Here is a 15,619-nt window from a genome sequence, read left to right as displayed (position 1 = left end):
GCTCCTAAAGCTCACCAGTGCCATGGGGAGCGCTGGGTCTGAACAGTGGTCTCAGGGGAGACACTGGTCCCTGCACATGCAGGTCATCATGCACATAACTCTCCTTGCACTTGCATACGCCGCCAGATTCACAAGGCAGCACTCAGGTGGACCTGGCAGATAATTACAGCACAATGCATGGGTCATAAATGTACATTTTAATGTCCTTTTTGGTAAGCAGGGAGGTAGTAAACCAAGATAAAGGCACAATGGGACTCTAAATACCAAGAGTCAATTGGTATTTAACACCCAAATGGTGAGCTTGCCCCCAGTTTCCTCCCCCTTTTCAGAAATATTGATGAATAATATCTTAGCACTTTTGTACAGATGTCAGTAATGGGAACCTTTGAATGGCTCTACAATACAGTGCAGACAAAAGTACCCATCTTTCAGAAACCAATTTTAACTTCACCTCCCCAGCCTGCATCCAGGGCACCACAGGCATCTTCGAGCCGTGGGCTCCTCCTGGCCCAAATCCCACTTTGTTCTAACGGGTTTCACTTCCATGTTGTGGGAAGCAGCTCTGTTCAGTAATTGCTCTGATACACCAGACTGGGAAGTACTTACATGTATTCGTGTGTATTTCTAGCTTTAGAGGGAAGTCATCACGTATGTTTGAGTGCAGCAGTGTGGAAAGTTATTTAAATGCAAATGCTACATTAGGCCCATAGAAATTAATGCCCTCGATTGTTTATACTTGAAGTTAATGATTATTAATGATTATTAATGATTATTAACTTCAGGTTCCCACTTCAGCCAGGGAACCAGCCCTATTGGGAGAAACAACTGGGGTCTTAACTATCAGCTGAGCAGAAAGATGCTCAGGTAGAGCCATGGGGCATCTCAAGATCCCCATCCAGGAGAGAGCCTGTTCCTCAGCGGAGCACCACGTTACCCACGGAGCACACAGCATCACACGGGTACAACCAAGGACTGCAGGTGTGCTGCACAGAGCCGTCACGCTCAGGAGCATCACACACCCGCCAATCGCTGGTATTTAATCACTGACTTTTCCCGACCGCGGACCTCTCCGTAGCCGTCCCCTCCTGCAGCCGGAGCCTCAAGGAACCCCTGGAGCACCCCTGTTCATCCCGGCCCACCGCGGCTCGGAGCGGGGCAGCGGTGCCGCAGGACACGGGCTGCGGTCACTGCCGGCCTCTAGCCAGGTACGCGGTCGGCGGGCGCCCTCTGCTGGTAAGAGCGGCTCCGCTCCCGGAGCTGCCGCTGCTCAGCGTGTGTGGAACCGGCGTCAGCCGGGCTGGGAGAGACCTCGATGGTCATCAGGTCCAACCCTGAATCCCGCACTGCCAAGGCCGCCACTGAAGGAGCTCATATATACGGATTTTGAACACTTCCAGGGGTGGCGGCTCCACCACTGCCCTGTTCCAATGCCTGACTACCGTTTTGGTGAGGAAATTTCTCCTAATATCCAATCTGAAGCTCCCCTGGTGCAGCTTGAGGCTGTTACCTCTTGTCCTATCGCTACTTAGGGATGTGCCTCAACACGAGCTTGACCCTCACAAGAGCCCAGCCACAGCCCACGGACCCATCAAAGCCCTATGGGGTTTATTTCCTAGGAAGGTGCCCAGGAGCCTCCCTCAGCTCAGGATGTCTGGCAGCGAGCGCCGGGCTGGGCCAGCACTGGACCCAGGTGCTTACCATTGCTCTGGATGCCTGGGGAGCTGGGGCATGGTGGTGAGCAGCTCCAGAGCAGAGGACCCCAGCAGCCTGGAGCCAGCCCTGCACTCACCTTCCTGGGCTGTGCCCAAAGCTGCCAGAAAGGCCAGGCAGGCAACTACCTTCAGGAGATGGAGCTCCAGCAGCACCTGCCCCTGAGCCCACTCCCTGTTAAGGGCCCACACAAACCACTTCTAAACCAGTGCCAGCTGCTCCTACAGCTGCCATGCATCAGGAAGAAATCAGGGAGGTCCATTCTCCTCTGCACTGCCAGGACTGGGAGGAAAGTGAAGTGAAAAACAATAGAAAGAAACATAATACAGGCTCTGAACAAACCACCAGCTGCAGCCTTTTGTCAGCTCAGGTGTGAAGTGCACTCTGACTTCGCTGGGGCTGCTTATTTAGATGTGGAGTGTTTTATCCACCCAGTAGCCAGAAACATTGCCCAGAGTCCCAACATTCCCAGGGCAGGAGACAGCATTTGTTAGTGCACAGGGCAGGGAAGGGTGCTCCAGCCCCACAGCAATGCTTTGTACTTCTACAGTCTGCAACGGGAACCCTGGAAGGGCTATGGGGAGGGACAGGGCTGACGGTCCCCTATGTCCCCAGGCACCCCATTGCCTGCATTGGGGTGACTCCTCCCCACCCTGCAGTGAGAGGGTCTCCTTCTCACTGAGATCACTGATGATGGCTGAAACTGAATGTGTGCAGCACCGTGCAAGGCAGCGGTCAGCAGAGTGGCAATCAATCAGGAAGAATTATAACAAGGACTGAATTAAGAAGGTACCCAGATGGGATGAAATTAAATATTAATAGCCACTCATCACTCAAGTCATCTCCCCTCGGCAGCATGCTTGGCTGAGGCCACACGAGCCATATGTGCACTGCAATCCACTGGCTGGCTGAATGGCTCCCAGCTCTCCAGGTCCTGGTGTAGCACTGTCACAGCCAAATGCTCCTCACAACAGCATGGGGCTGAGGCATTGCACCCAGAACTGCTCAGTGGGAAGCACCTAGGGCTTCTAACACCATGCCAGCAGCCCTGGGTAACTCATTCTCCCATGGGCTGCAGCTGCAGCTTTGGAACTCCAAACCAGCCTTAATGACCGTAAGTTTATAAAGCTGCCTGCACCTCAGCACAGGTACTGAGCCCCAACCTTAAACATGCCCAATGCCCATTCAATAGATATCCCAGTTCTGGCACTAAAAGCCTTGCTGTCAGGAGAAGAAATGATAAATAGCTTAACATGACCCTGTATTAGTTAGGAGTCCTGGGCAACAGGGAGTTTTAACTGGAAATCAATCACCAATTTACTGATAATGCTGACATTTACTCTCAGACCAAGGCTTCATTTGGCTCATTAAGTACCAGCACCACTGTGGGGGCCTTCTCAACTCGAGTTGGTCCCAGAGGAAGAACAATCTGGAGCAGGGCAGACCTTCGATGAAACCAGCAGTGCGTGTGCATTAGGAAACGGTTTAATTAAGTTGCTTTATCTGGTAATAAATCTCATGGGTTAAAGCTGCCAGTGCACAGTGCTGGGGGAGGAGTGACCCAGTGTGGTGGAGACCACTGGCGAGGTGGTGCCATTGCTGGGAGCTGGCAGGGAGCATGGCACTGTGCCACATGGACACCTCCAGGGCGGAATGTTGGCTGTGATGGACGATGCCCTCTTGCACTCACCATGGGTTTCACATCCACTTAGCTGGCTCTGCTGGTTCTTTAGAAGTAAATGGGGCCAGACCGTGGGACACGGGGCCAACAGGGATCTGCTGCCCTGCAGGAAGGGACTTTGTTCCTCTCCTTGGCTTGAGCAGCCCCCTAATCCCTCTCTCCCCTTCCCTTTGGAAGGAGGTAATTGCTCTTGCCCTTTGTCCAGGGGAAGCAGCTCTGGCAGCTCAGCAGGTGTTTGTGGAGAGGGGGCAGTTGTCATTAGGAGTGGGCAGAGGATGGAGGCACAGAGCCCCTGGTCCTGAGGGGCTGCATCAGGGAGCGGGGTGGGGAGCAGCAGGTACAGGCAGAGCTGCTCAGGGGACCAGTGATGGAGGAGAGGAACAACCCCTAACAGAAACCCACACTGTTGTGGGAGTTGCCACAGATCTCCATCCCTGGAGATCCTATGGGCACTAACAGGCTCGAGGGGTGAGCTGCTGGAGGGACACGAGTGCTGTGTTGTGGTCCCCCTCTCCTGTGGTAATTAACATTTGTGTAATCGGCTCTCTGGAAGCAAGCCTGCTCTTGCAACGCTTCACTGCCAAAGCCGCCCTCTGCATTTTGAGAGCAACACTAACCTCACACTCCCGTGCAGGCAAGCACTCATGTGCTGAACTGCTGACATGGGCAGTCTGGTCCCCCTGCCTGTTCAGTGTTACCCCAGCCTCATCCAGCTGGTAATCCCCCTAAGGCACAGACACACCGAGGTCCTGGGGAGCTGATGTAGGCAGAGGTGATGGTGAGGTCCCCCCGGAGCAGGTGTAGAGTACAGCTCCCTGGCTGCCATCCTCACCTACGCCTTCTCCACCTGAGGCAGCCTGCTCTGTGGGCAAGCAATAACGCACCCAAAGGTGCCCTCACCCAGCAGGAGGCTCGTGAAGGGACTTTGTTACCTAAATGGACTTTAGATAAGATTTTAAAGAAGCAATGGTCCCTCTGAAACATGGGGTGAATCTTGGCTGGTGCAGCTCAGCACAGCTCCTGCACACCAAGGGAAATGGGCAAGTTTACAACCCCTAGGAAGCGGCAGGGTGGTTTTTTACTGGCTCACATCTCTCTTCCCTGTGTATTTTCACCATATGCCCAGGGCTGGGAGGAAGGAGCCCATCTGTGCTCTACAGTGGTTCATCTGAACAGAAACTGTGGAACACACGCCGTCAGCCATGGTGAGCCACTGCTCATGGCTACGGGGGAAGGTGCTGTGGAACGGCTCTGGAGCAGGACCCTGGCCACCTCTGACTGAGGGTGCCGGATCAAGGGATGAGGGATGGGGAAGCCACGAGCACAAGTACAGGCACAAATGCTCCCAGAGGCAGCAAATACTCTGAAACCACAGCCAGTGTTTTTGAGAAAAGTTAAGCAGTTTTATTCAACGGGATGAGTCCACACCCAACCAGTGGCTTCATCTACATGGCATCATCAGCATACATGACAGAGGACCCACTCAGACACTCTAGCTGAACAGCATCTCACCATACATTACAGGGACAACACCAGAGGAGGAGGATGACCATTACAAAGGGCAGCCAGCCAGCGGTTTCCTACGGCTTCCCAGCAGAACCAAACCCATCCTCACCAGACTTCACAGCCCAGCCACTTGGAACCAGACCAGGCTCGGGCCATCTACTGCCGCCCCATGAAAACCACAACACTGCTAGTTAAATAACACAGCCCAGGGTGTACAAAAAGGACCTACCGGGGTACTTCAGCCTAAGGAAGAAAGTGCACTGTCACCACCACCCGGGGACCGACACACTTGCACGCGTTGCTGAAGAGTCTGTACACAGAAGAGGCCGCCATGGGTGCCGCTGCTCTCGAGTCAGCACCATCGAAGGCGATGCTGAGCCCCGGGGAGGGTGGGCAAGCACCAAGGAGCCCCTCGGCATGGGATGGGGAAGGTCTGCGGGAGCCGAACTGGAGGCCAGCACTTGCTCTGCACAGCAGAGAAACAGCTGCTCCATGAACACCCTGCTCTTGGTTGCCCCGGATCCCACCACCCGCTCCCGGCAGCGGCGCGGCCGGAGGTTGTCACAGTGAAAGCTCTGTGAGCTCTCTGAAGCCTACAGTCTTTACACCTTTAGAGAGGTATCAAGGATCGGGGTACAGTCACTCATAGAACATGAGCAGGTTCCAGTTATGATACTCCTACAAGGTAACATGTTTCGATTTTGTGCCAAGTTAGCTTACAGAAAAATACATTTCTTCCCTTAAATTTACAGTAGTTAAAACTACAATTGGAATAGCATGTTAAAAAGGGGTAGTTTATTCTCCAACAAAACGTCCTGGTTTTCTTGTCTTTAAAAAGAAATCAAATCAAATAAAAAAGGACTCTAAAAGCAATCACCCCAGCACAACGCAACTGTACAAAGGAAATCTCGATGTGTACAGCTCCTAGGACGTTAAACTCCAAGCATTTGTTCTGGTGCTCAAAAAGGCACTTAAAGATAAGAAAACAACTGTATTAAAAACCCACAACAAAACAAACCAAAGGAAAACGAAAGGCAATAATTTAATAGAAAGACACTGGAACTCGTACCGCATCTTCAAAAGTAAGAAGGGAGGAAACAAAAACCCCAACCTCATAAACATGGTTTTGCTATCAAGTCATCTTTCAAAGTATATAAAAAAACCAGAACACTGGCAAAGTGAATGTTCTCCAGGAACTAAATGGAAAAGAAAGAAATAGAATTGCTGGCAATGAACAGACAGCTCTCGTGCCAAATGGGTTTCTTCCCACCCCCTAGAAGCACATTTGCTGGTTCATTACCAGACCAGACTGACAGCCTGTTTGAACATCTGCTGCCCGAAATGACAGAGGCGTTGACCTCTGGGTTAGCCTAAGTCAGGAGAAGGGGGAAAATCATGAGGAAAAAATAAACATCAGTACGAACCAATTGTGGTAATTACAAATGTCAACAATGTTAACAGACAAGTACATAAACACCATTTCCCCTCACAGCATTATACGGAGGAACAATGACAGAATCACTACATACAGTACTTCTCCCCCACTGTACACTGAAAGGTTAGCTTTGCGGCTTTGTTTTTCACTTCTTTTTATTATTACCATTATTATTATTACTGGGTTTTATTTTTACATTGAGCTACCTACTAAGTGCAAAGATTTGGTGAGTGGCTTTCATCTAATCTTAGCCTATTTTTTTGTACAGTTTACATGTTAACAGTTACTTTCCAGCATTTAAGCAAGTACAGCAATATATACAGAGCCGGGCAGGGAGGAAGGGACACATGCTTATGCACTGGCATGGGGACACCACCGGGCTGGTCCCGCCGGGGTTGTGATGGGTCTGGCACATGGGAGGAACATAGGGCGAGCTCCCGGCTGAGACACGAGATGCAGCAGGACCCATGGGCTCAGCCATCGCTGCCTTCCTGAAGCCAGGCTGCTCCTCTGGCCATGGGCAAGCTGGGTGCTGCAGTGGTGCTCGAGAGAAGAGCAAGATGAGGAGGGGAACAAAAACCCACCATGGGCAGCGACTGTTGGATGAGGCTCGCTAGCTGCTTTGGCCAGGCACAAGACAACAGCAGAAATCAGAGATAGCAGGAAGAAAGGATGGACATGGAGGAGCCGTTAGTACATGCTCATGTGCAAGTGACCAAATAAACCATGGGTCATTGCATGGAAATCTGTAGAAGAAAAAACTGCAGGAGAAGCACAGAGTGTCTTGAATTCAGCGCTTACAGGAGACTTGATTATCAAAGTACCATGCAACCCCCAGCTCTTTCTGCATATTTTTTTTCTCTGGGTTAAATGTTCAGACGGAAAAGAAAATGTAGATTCTTTTGCATAAATTCAAACTGTTGTATTATATAGTACAGTACAGAAAGTGCAAAATACCACCCCATCAGATCAGTTCTGCATCTGATATGGTCAAATATGGCTCATGCTTTTCATGCAAGAAGATGCAATCTGAATCAAGACCCTCATGTGCTGCTGTGCAACTTCAAATAAAGGAACATTATTGTACCAAAGCCTCCTCTTGCCCACTTAGTCCCATCTGTTGAGATACTATTAGGTTTAAAAATAAAGAAACAAATGTGTGGGGAAAGGGAAATGAAGCATCTCAAAACTGTGTAAGCGACTCTGCTTTACCACAGGTTTGTCACTAGTCCTTGTTCATTCTGAAATCCAGAGTCCTCTGGACCCCACTGCGTAGGCAGGACAGCACTGTACCCCAGTGCAGCAGCAGCATCCTCCTCCCTGTGTGAAGCAATGGAGCACGCCTCGCTTTGTGTCCCTGCTCCCGGCCAGGGCATCACGGCGCACATGAAGGTGTCTCAGGATCCCACTTGAGCAGACGCTCCAGCCGGCCTGACACACACTGTCAATTGTGAACTTCCAGCTCTTCTCCATAGGCCTCCAGTGAACAACATCCACTGTATTTCCCCCCCCCGCCTCCCATTTTGTAAATGCTAAGAGATGCAGAAAGTAAACTCCAGGATTGGCTTGTATTGCTCGACGCACAGCTGCTACGTACCTCCACGCACACACACGCACACGAATAGCCTTGGGGAAAACTCAACTCAACCCAGCATCTCTAGAGGACATTTCAGAGCCAGTTTCTGAGGTAAATCTACTTTTTTTAAAAAGTCACTGAATTCTGTACACTTTGTTTTTTAATATATACTTCTACATAGAGCGTGTATTCTCCAGTGCCAACACGTACACCCACCGCCTCCTCCTGCTGTCGGGCTGCAAGCTTGGGAAGTGTTTCTGTATGGATGGGGAGGTGTGTGTGCACACATATGTACATACACACACACACACACACACACATGTATGTACAATCAACCACCAGGCCTAGGCTACGCACTTGTTCCCATTCAGGAGAGGTTCCTCTTGAGCACGGATGTGACGGATGTGACTTCCCGCTTGGCAGAGCGAGGCTTTGCCGAGCTGCTGGCCCTGCTCCCACCATCCAGGCGCTGGCATTCCCAGCCCCAGCCTACATGGTGCCCGATTTATCCGCCGAGCTGCTGGGGAACAGCTTCTCGGTGGGGGTGACGGCGGGGCTGCCCACCCCTGAGCTGCTGCTGCTGCTGGAGCGGTGCTGTACCACCGGCCGCACCGGCCGCATCGGAGGCGGCCGCAGCTGAGCCCCGGCCAGCCGGGCTGACAGTGCCGGCTTGAAGGTGGTCATCATCTCCGTGGTGGAGCTGCTGCTGCGCCGCATGGCGGCATCGGGGTCCCGGATGAGGATGGTGTGCAGGGGGCTGGCAGGCTCTGAGTTGGCGGCGCCCATCGGGGGGTTCTTCATGGGCTCCAGTGTGTCCAGGACCACGTCGGGAGCCTGCTTGGCTGTGTTCTGCCTCTCCAGCTCCCGCAGCTCGTTCAGTGCTGTGCTCATGGTCTTCTCGATGTCCTGCGAACACCATCGACAAAGGGATGTCAGCACCAAGCCACAGCACCACCCTGCTCTCCTGCATCCCGCTCTGTGGAGAGGCAACCCCATCATGGCATGTGTGTCTGTATGGCAGAGCCTCCAGGCAAAGCAGGAGCCTTGGAACAAGATGTAAAGCCCCATCTCCGCCTGCACAAAGGTGTCCCATGTCTCTCAAGTCAGGAGGAGTTTTATTGCCAGCTGAAAGGCAGCAAACCCCAAGCACCACGAGTGATGGGGTGAACACCAGCCTCTCCACATCTCACAAGACAGGGCATCTCTACACTCCCCCACAGCACTGAGGCTGGTTTTTCCCCCCAGAAAAGAAGGCCCTGCAGCCTCCATTAGATGTACAGGACCTCTGCTGCCCCTGTGCAACTGTAGAAACCCACACAGATGTACGAGGAGTAAGCAGCACAATGGCAGCTTGCTCTAAATAGAAGAGTAAGAATTCTCCCTGCACGCAGGGAAGCAGCAGGGTGAGACCAGCCCCAGCCCCTCATTGTGTCTCTAGCATATGGCCTCCATGGGTCTGGTCCACAGAGACCCTCCAGAAGGTGAACCCAGCTCAGCTAGACGTGTCCCTTTAAAGTAAATCAGCTAAACTGCCTACAACTGCAGTACTGATGGTCTCATTCAGAAATAGAGAGGCTCCAGTTCGGCTTCACTTAAATCTGCCTCAACTCAGTTAAGGCCACTGACTCAGAGAGAGACCATCTCAAAGTGATTTAAGGCAACTGAATCAAGTGTTTAAAAAGTAGGTGTAGTTAATTCTTTTCATTCTCCTAGGATAGATAAGTCCTTAATTTTAGAATGCATACAAAATGCTTGGTGAGCCTCAGAGAGCATTCAGAGGCTCAGCAGAAAGGAAATAATGATCAAGTTTGCTCTAATTCCTTTAGGCTGGTCAGGTAACGAATGAAAATATCCTCTGAGAGCTAAGCCACAGGACTACCAAGTCCAGCAGTCCTGCAGACTCAAGGTAAGTGTTCATTTACATCAGCTGAGTCAGAATCCTTCACAAGGCTTAAAAACAACCCCCCAAAACCCAAGAAAATTGTGCCTATTGTGCTCCATCCTCAGCATTCACCCATCCCTCTGGAGGCTCCACAGCCCTGCACTGCTGCTGGGGACTTCATGGGTGCTGCTATCCCATCCCAAGGTGGACGTGGTCCCCAGCTGAGCCAACCCTCAGGGCACATACTGCACTACAACCGTAACTTGTAAATGGATCACGCCAAACGCAAGCTCTTGATGGTCAGAAAAGCTGGATAGCGTGCTGCAGAGCAAGAAAACAAGGAGCGTGGCTGGTGGAAAAGCAAACAGGACAGCCAGAGTGCTTCATCTCTGCAACCATCATTACTTATCCCACCAAAAGAAGCTGATTCTACACACAACAGCCTGCCTAACCCCATGGCACACAAGCTGCTACATCAGTGACCATCCCACAGCTGCTGCTGCTCCTGCCTGAGGATGGCATGAAGCAAACTGCTGAAACTGGGGACACTGAACAGCCCATCCACAGCACTGCCAGCACCCAGGGCTCTGACACACACATTGGTGGGGACTGTGCCTGAACTAGGTGGTCCCTGAGAGGCTGGGAGTTCTGAAACCTGCTCCCTGAAAGGACCATTCTCTGAGATGTTAACAGGTTTGGTATAACCCATGGCTGGCCGGGGGCCTCCTGCCAGTGCTAGAGAGAAGGGCTGCACGCTATGCTGAAGGTAACATGCATTTAATGAGCAGTGTGGAACCGATGGCTTAATGTGACACTGATGATGTTGTGTGGCTGGAGGCATCATGTTGGGATCAGTCTAACAATTCTGAGGTCGTAGCTACAACAGCCCGTAACAAACGTGAAGCCTTTTCTCCAAACACTGATCATCAGTCAAATTCTGATTTGGCAAATCCAGTTTTCTCCTCTTAAAGCTCCTCATGGAGAGCCAGATGAAGATAATGCGCTTCCTTCCCTGCGGGAGGTAATTGCTGCCAGCGCATTTCAGTGGTGGATCGAATGTTTCTGCCTATTGCTTTGAACAAACACGGTTTGTGGAAGGAGGCAGCATCTTTTATTAGACCAACCGATAGAGTTGGAAAAGCAGGCAAGCTGTCGGCTGCTCATCTTTATCTTTAAAACACTGCAGCCTCAACAGCACTGTAATTGTGGAGTGTGTTGAAGGGGCTCTGCGGCACTACCCCAGTGACTTACACTTTAACCTCTGGATCCCTGGGCACCGAGAGCCACTTCACAACCCTCTTACCTCAGCAAGCGCTTCTGCTTCTAGAGATTTCTGATCTCCGAGACTACTGTGTCTAGTCGATCCACAGGTCGATCTCAGCGGGTGGCCATCAGACAAGGCCTTTCTGTCTGGGAAATTGATGCTGCCTGCGCTGCCGAATGTCGCCATTCTGCGCTTTTCGGGACTGTCAATCCTGCCCCTGTTTAGAGGTATTTTGTGGGGGCTGCTAGGGCAGGCCGCTGCTCGAGGAGGAGTGTCTATGCCAGGACCCATCCCTCGGGGCGGGCTGTGGGTGTCCCCCCCGCTTCGACGGCGAGGGATAGCTGCACCGTCAGACCTCAATCTCACTCTGCAAAGAATCCATCACAAGACTAAGGTCACCGTCCGTCAGGTCAAAAGCATTTGGTTGCATGCTGTAAGACAATTGCTCAGCTCTGAGAGCTCAGATCAAACCAAACTCCAGCCTTTCAGCTCTACAAGACTGAGGTAAGAGGGAAGACAGACATTTTAGCCAGTGCCAAGAAAGGGGCAGCATTGTACCTTCTTTACCTGTTAAGAACTACATTAGCAATGCACCTGAAAACCCCCTCCATGCTTGTATGATTCTGCAGTGCTTACTGGAGCCTTCCCGTCTGCCTTGCCCTGCACCACACACTGACTCTCCCCACACAACAGTAACCACATCTGTGTTCATAGGAAGAAGAGTTTCCCTACCTGCCCATGACTCCCCCAAAGCCATAGTCCACAATATGATCTGTTGGAGACTGGATGTCGTTCTTGGAGGAGGCTTTATCATCCAGCAGTGGTCCACTGCTCGCCTCGCTGTCTGCCTTCTGGCTCAGGCTGTCGGAGAATGCATCATCCCTAGGAAAAGGAGACCTCCATCAGTAACAGGGCTCTGCCCCAGGAGACAGGCTAGGGCCCAGCCACAACACAGACCTGAACATCACCACTCCAGCAGCTCTAGAGATTGTTAACAAAGGCCTGGACCAAGGCCATCACTTCAGACAGCACCCAGAGCTTGGAAAGAGCAAACATCATGTCACCATATCCCCCTGCACTGTTGTTGCCACTTTAATCTATCCAGATACAGTACTTGCAGTAGGAGAGGCATCCGTAAAGGACCCTAGGATGTGCCTACAGGCCAGGTGGACACTAAACAGTGCCAGATCAATGTACACATGGGGCAAGGCCAGTATTAAGCTGGGGGTCAATGACAGTTGGGGTTCAGGCACACTGAAGTACAGTATTTAGTGCTTGGCTTTATCAGCTTGAGGAAACAGATTTCTCACAGATCGAGACTTCTCACCAAAGTCATTAAACCTTGGGAAATCTGACCACCTATTTCAGGTGGCTAAAGTGAACCTTGTGAAGACATGTGATTTTAACATCCCGGATCAACACATGCCACTGTACTCACATGTCTTGTACCACAATGTACTGGTGGGGTATGAGGCCATCCACACCATTGTGTCTCCCTTCCCACCAGTCTTCTGATGCCCGATGGTACAGGAGGAGTGAGGCCCCTTTCTTAAAGGAGAGCTCTCGTGGAGATCGTCCAATGTAGTCAAACTTTGCTATGGCTTCAATCTGCTCCACTTCTGACAAGGAAAGAAGCACAGACAGAGAAGAACTTAATTCAACAGTCCCCAGAGCACAGTAAATCTAGAGACATCTCACCAGCATGGCAGTAATGCTGCTGCCCTAGCTTCCCAAGAGCATCTTTCAATGAGTACAAACCATCTTATTTTTAGATTGATCAAGCCTTTGTGTTCTTCCAGCCTTCCCGGGATTTCTCACAGACTCACAAACTACCAGCAATTACAAAAAGCTACAAACCAGATGGGGAGTAGTTGAAATTTCCCTGTGTGCATATGGCATCACCACCCACATTCCCATTTTCTACCTATAAAGTGATATCTTTAGTTACAGAACCCCATTATCCTCCAGACTGGGATCCTGTCAAGCTCTGTCAGATACTGTGATCAAAGCCCCACCTACCTTCTCTTCCTTTCCTAATCCTGGAGACAGTTTGGCTGAATTATTGATGAGTAACAAATCCCCCTCTGGGAATGCCCACAGAAACGCCGATACCGGCTCTGGCGAGGCAGCTGCTCTGCATCACTCTAATACACCTGCAGACCTTCCAGCACTCTATCTCACCACTTCTCCACTTCTTCTAATTGAAACTCTACCAAACACCAGGGATTCACAAACTGGGAGTTCAGGGCCTGAAATTCAAGTGGGCTGCAGGAGGACTTCACTTTGGGAGGTTGTGAGCACATCAGGAACCTCTGAGCCCCTGGCCATGGGCATCACAGTGGGAGCTGGTGGTGCATCCAGAGAGGAGCCTGTTGGTATTCGGGAGCCTGTGGAGAAGCCCAGCTCTTCTGCAAGTCTGTTTCCAGCTGGGAGCACTGAATCCCAGGGAAAGCACTGCAGCAATCACAAGGCAGTGGCAGTGTTTCTCTCTGCATTGGCAGAAGTCCCTGTCCTGCACTCTGTCTCACCTTGCTTCAAGACAAGGGTGAAAAAGCAGGCTGCTACCACCCAGCTACCTCTATTGGAGCCGGCAAGCAAGCAGTTAATGTACCTTGATTATTTGAGACTCCAGATCATTTTAAACCGCACCTGGAGACGGGCAGACAGGTGATGAAAAAGCTAAAATAGGGCAAATCCACCAGTCCCTGATGATCTGTCATGTTCTCATTAAAGTACGGAAACTGGCTCAGCGCTGCCTGTGCTATCACTAACCGCAGGCTTGGCATCAGCGGCAATCAGGATGTGATCTGTCGCTCTACTCAGCGACAAAACCCACACAAAGGGGGAGACAATGGAGGAGGACATGGGAGATGCTGCATGAGACCCCTGCCTCATTCCCCACCTCATGCGAGATAGGAGAGGTCACTTCAGCAGACTGATTTTGACCACCTTAAAATACACATCCACATCAATAGGAGTGGCGGGGTGTTTGGAATCAACGGGGAATGCCCTGAAGGAAACGTACAGGGGAAGCAGCCAGGAGGGCTCTCACAGCCCTGATGAAATGTTGAGTTTCCCATCAGGGAGGGTGTGTGGGGCAAGAGAGAGGGGAAGAAGGGATATGTAACTTCACGAAATAAAGCTGCTCCTCTTCTCTACACTTGCACCATGGTTAATCACCCAGAAACTCCAATCACAGCTATTAATGTGACCATGCAAGCATAAAATTGACTAAGTGGCAGCTTGCTCGCCTTCATCATCTAGTCCTGTTGTCTCCAGTCTGTAGCTGAAAGCAGGTCCTGAGCTGTCCGGCCCAGCTGTGTCCTTCCCCTCCTCCCTGCATCCAGCAAGCCCTCCACCACCCTGTCAGCCTTGGAAAGCTTCAGCATTTTGTCAGGGCAGGAAATAGCAGATTAATGGAATCTCATTGAACAGCTCCAGAAAACTAATCCTTGTACCCCACCATGGAAGCAGACCACTGCAAAGGTCCATGTGCATCCTATGCAACTTCTTTTAATATTCATTTTCATTACTTAAGCACATAAAACCACTGTCTCCCACCAGAGTGCCAGACACTCTTCCAGCCTCTATTCTGATCAGGACTGAAGCGCACACTGCCCTCCTGCAGGCACAGCTCTCCTAAAACAGACCTAATTTTCTGCTGCTCACATTTATACTCACCATCATCACTGGTGTGTGGCTCTGTGCCGTTGTCATGGTCAACCTCATCAATAGTGCCCGGCTCGCTGTGCGGGCTGTCACTGAAATGAAATACACCATGCTTTCAAAGAAAGAAGGAGATTCTGTTCCTAAGGCACTTAATGAAAGCAAGCTGTTGGGGGAAATTCTGGCCACAGTGATACTTGAGAGAGTTATGGCTTTAGTTTTCATAGGACTCATGGTCATTGTAAATCACAGTAGATCTCTGAAATTGCTTTGAGAACAGCAGACACTCGCACCACAATCTTCAGGCCCAGAACACCACGTTCTGTTGCTCAAGCATCTTACTCATATTTGACGAAACATACAGAAAGTGATACCAAGTTAAAATGTTCCATTCATTCATTCACTTTTGGTTTTAGCATTTTATTCTCCGCTTGCATCAGTAGGGATGGTGGTAGGTGATTGGTGTCAGGGAAGATTAGGTCTCAGAAATGTGTAAAACTTGTACACAAATCAGTTCAAGTCTGTTATAAATACAGGTTTGTTGAAACTCAGATCAGGGTGTCAGTTTAGAATTTCAGCATCCTCCAGACAACTGTGTAATATCAATGTTAAAATCATCATCAATAACTTAGTGTTAATACCACATTAACCACTTCTAATGTGAGAGCTTGTTTAGGGAGTTTCTCCTGAGTCAGCATAAGAAAAAAGAAATACTCATTGAAACCGCCTACTCTGTTTTAACTAGCAAAGCTAACATCAAAAGTAAAACTGATACATCTAAGTAGAGACTAACTGGTCAGGTATGCAAAATCCTCTTTAGTTTTAATGAAGGGAGTTATAACTATGAACCATGCAGACAGCCTTGTATGGAGTAAGATTCTTAACCAGTGTAAAACTGC

At 50.5% G+C, this 15,619-nt stretch overlaps 2 protein-coding genes across 4 annotated transcripts in view; one reads left to right on the top strand and one right to left on the bottom strand.

Moving 5' to 3' along the window:
- THUMPD3 (THUMP domain containing 3) overlaps positions 1-15,619 on the top strand; it is a 350,792-nt gene that overhangs the window by 190,286 nt on the left and 144,887 nt on the right. The window lies entirely within an intron of this gene.
- The window catches only part of SRGAP3 (SLIT-ROBO Rho GTPase activating protein 3), a 115,883-nt gene continuing 105,034 nt past the window's right edge, over positions 4,771-15,619 (bottom strand). For 2 of the 3 annotated variants that reach the window (XM_061455999.1, XM_061456000.1), the window contains exons 18-22: positions 14,736-14,815; positions 12,493-12,673; positions 11,787-11,936; positions 11,094-11,421; positions 4,771-8,814 (exon numbers count right to left, since the gene is read on the bottom strand). In XM_061455999.1, the coding sequence (XP_061311983.1) occupies positions 8,398-8,814; positions 11,094-11,421; positions 11,787-11,936; positions 12,493-12,673; positions 14,736-14,815 (1,156 nt within the window). In that variant the 3' untranslated portion in view covers positions 4,771-8,397. The remainder of the gene's footprint in view (positions 8,815-11,093; positions 11,422-11,786; positions 11,937-12,492; positions 12,674-14,735; positions 14,816-15,619) is intronic. The other variant, XM_061456001.1, reaches the window with a different exon arrangement.

This window comes from Pezoporus flaviventris, unplaced genomic scaffold (genome assembly GCF_033815535.1).
Source record: "Pezoporus flaviventris isolate CSIRO_AGI_PZ_B2104156 unplaced genomic scaffold, CSIRO_AGI_Pfla_v1 ptg000021l, whole genome shotgun sequence".
In the NCBI taxonomy this organism is placed as follows: domain Eukaryota; kingdom Metazoa; phylum Chordata; class Aves; order Psittaciformes; family Psittacidae; genus Pezoporus; species Pezoporus flaviventris.
Note: the sequence above shows the minus strand (reverse complement) of the source record. Positions and strands in the feature narration are given on the sequence as shown.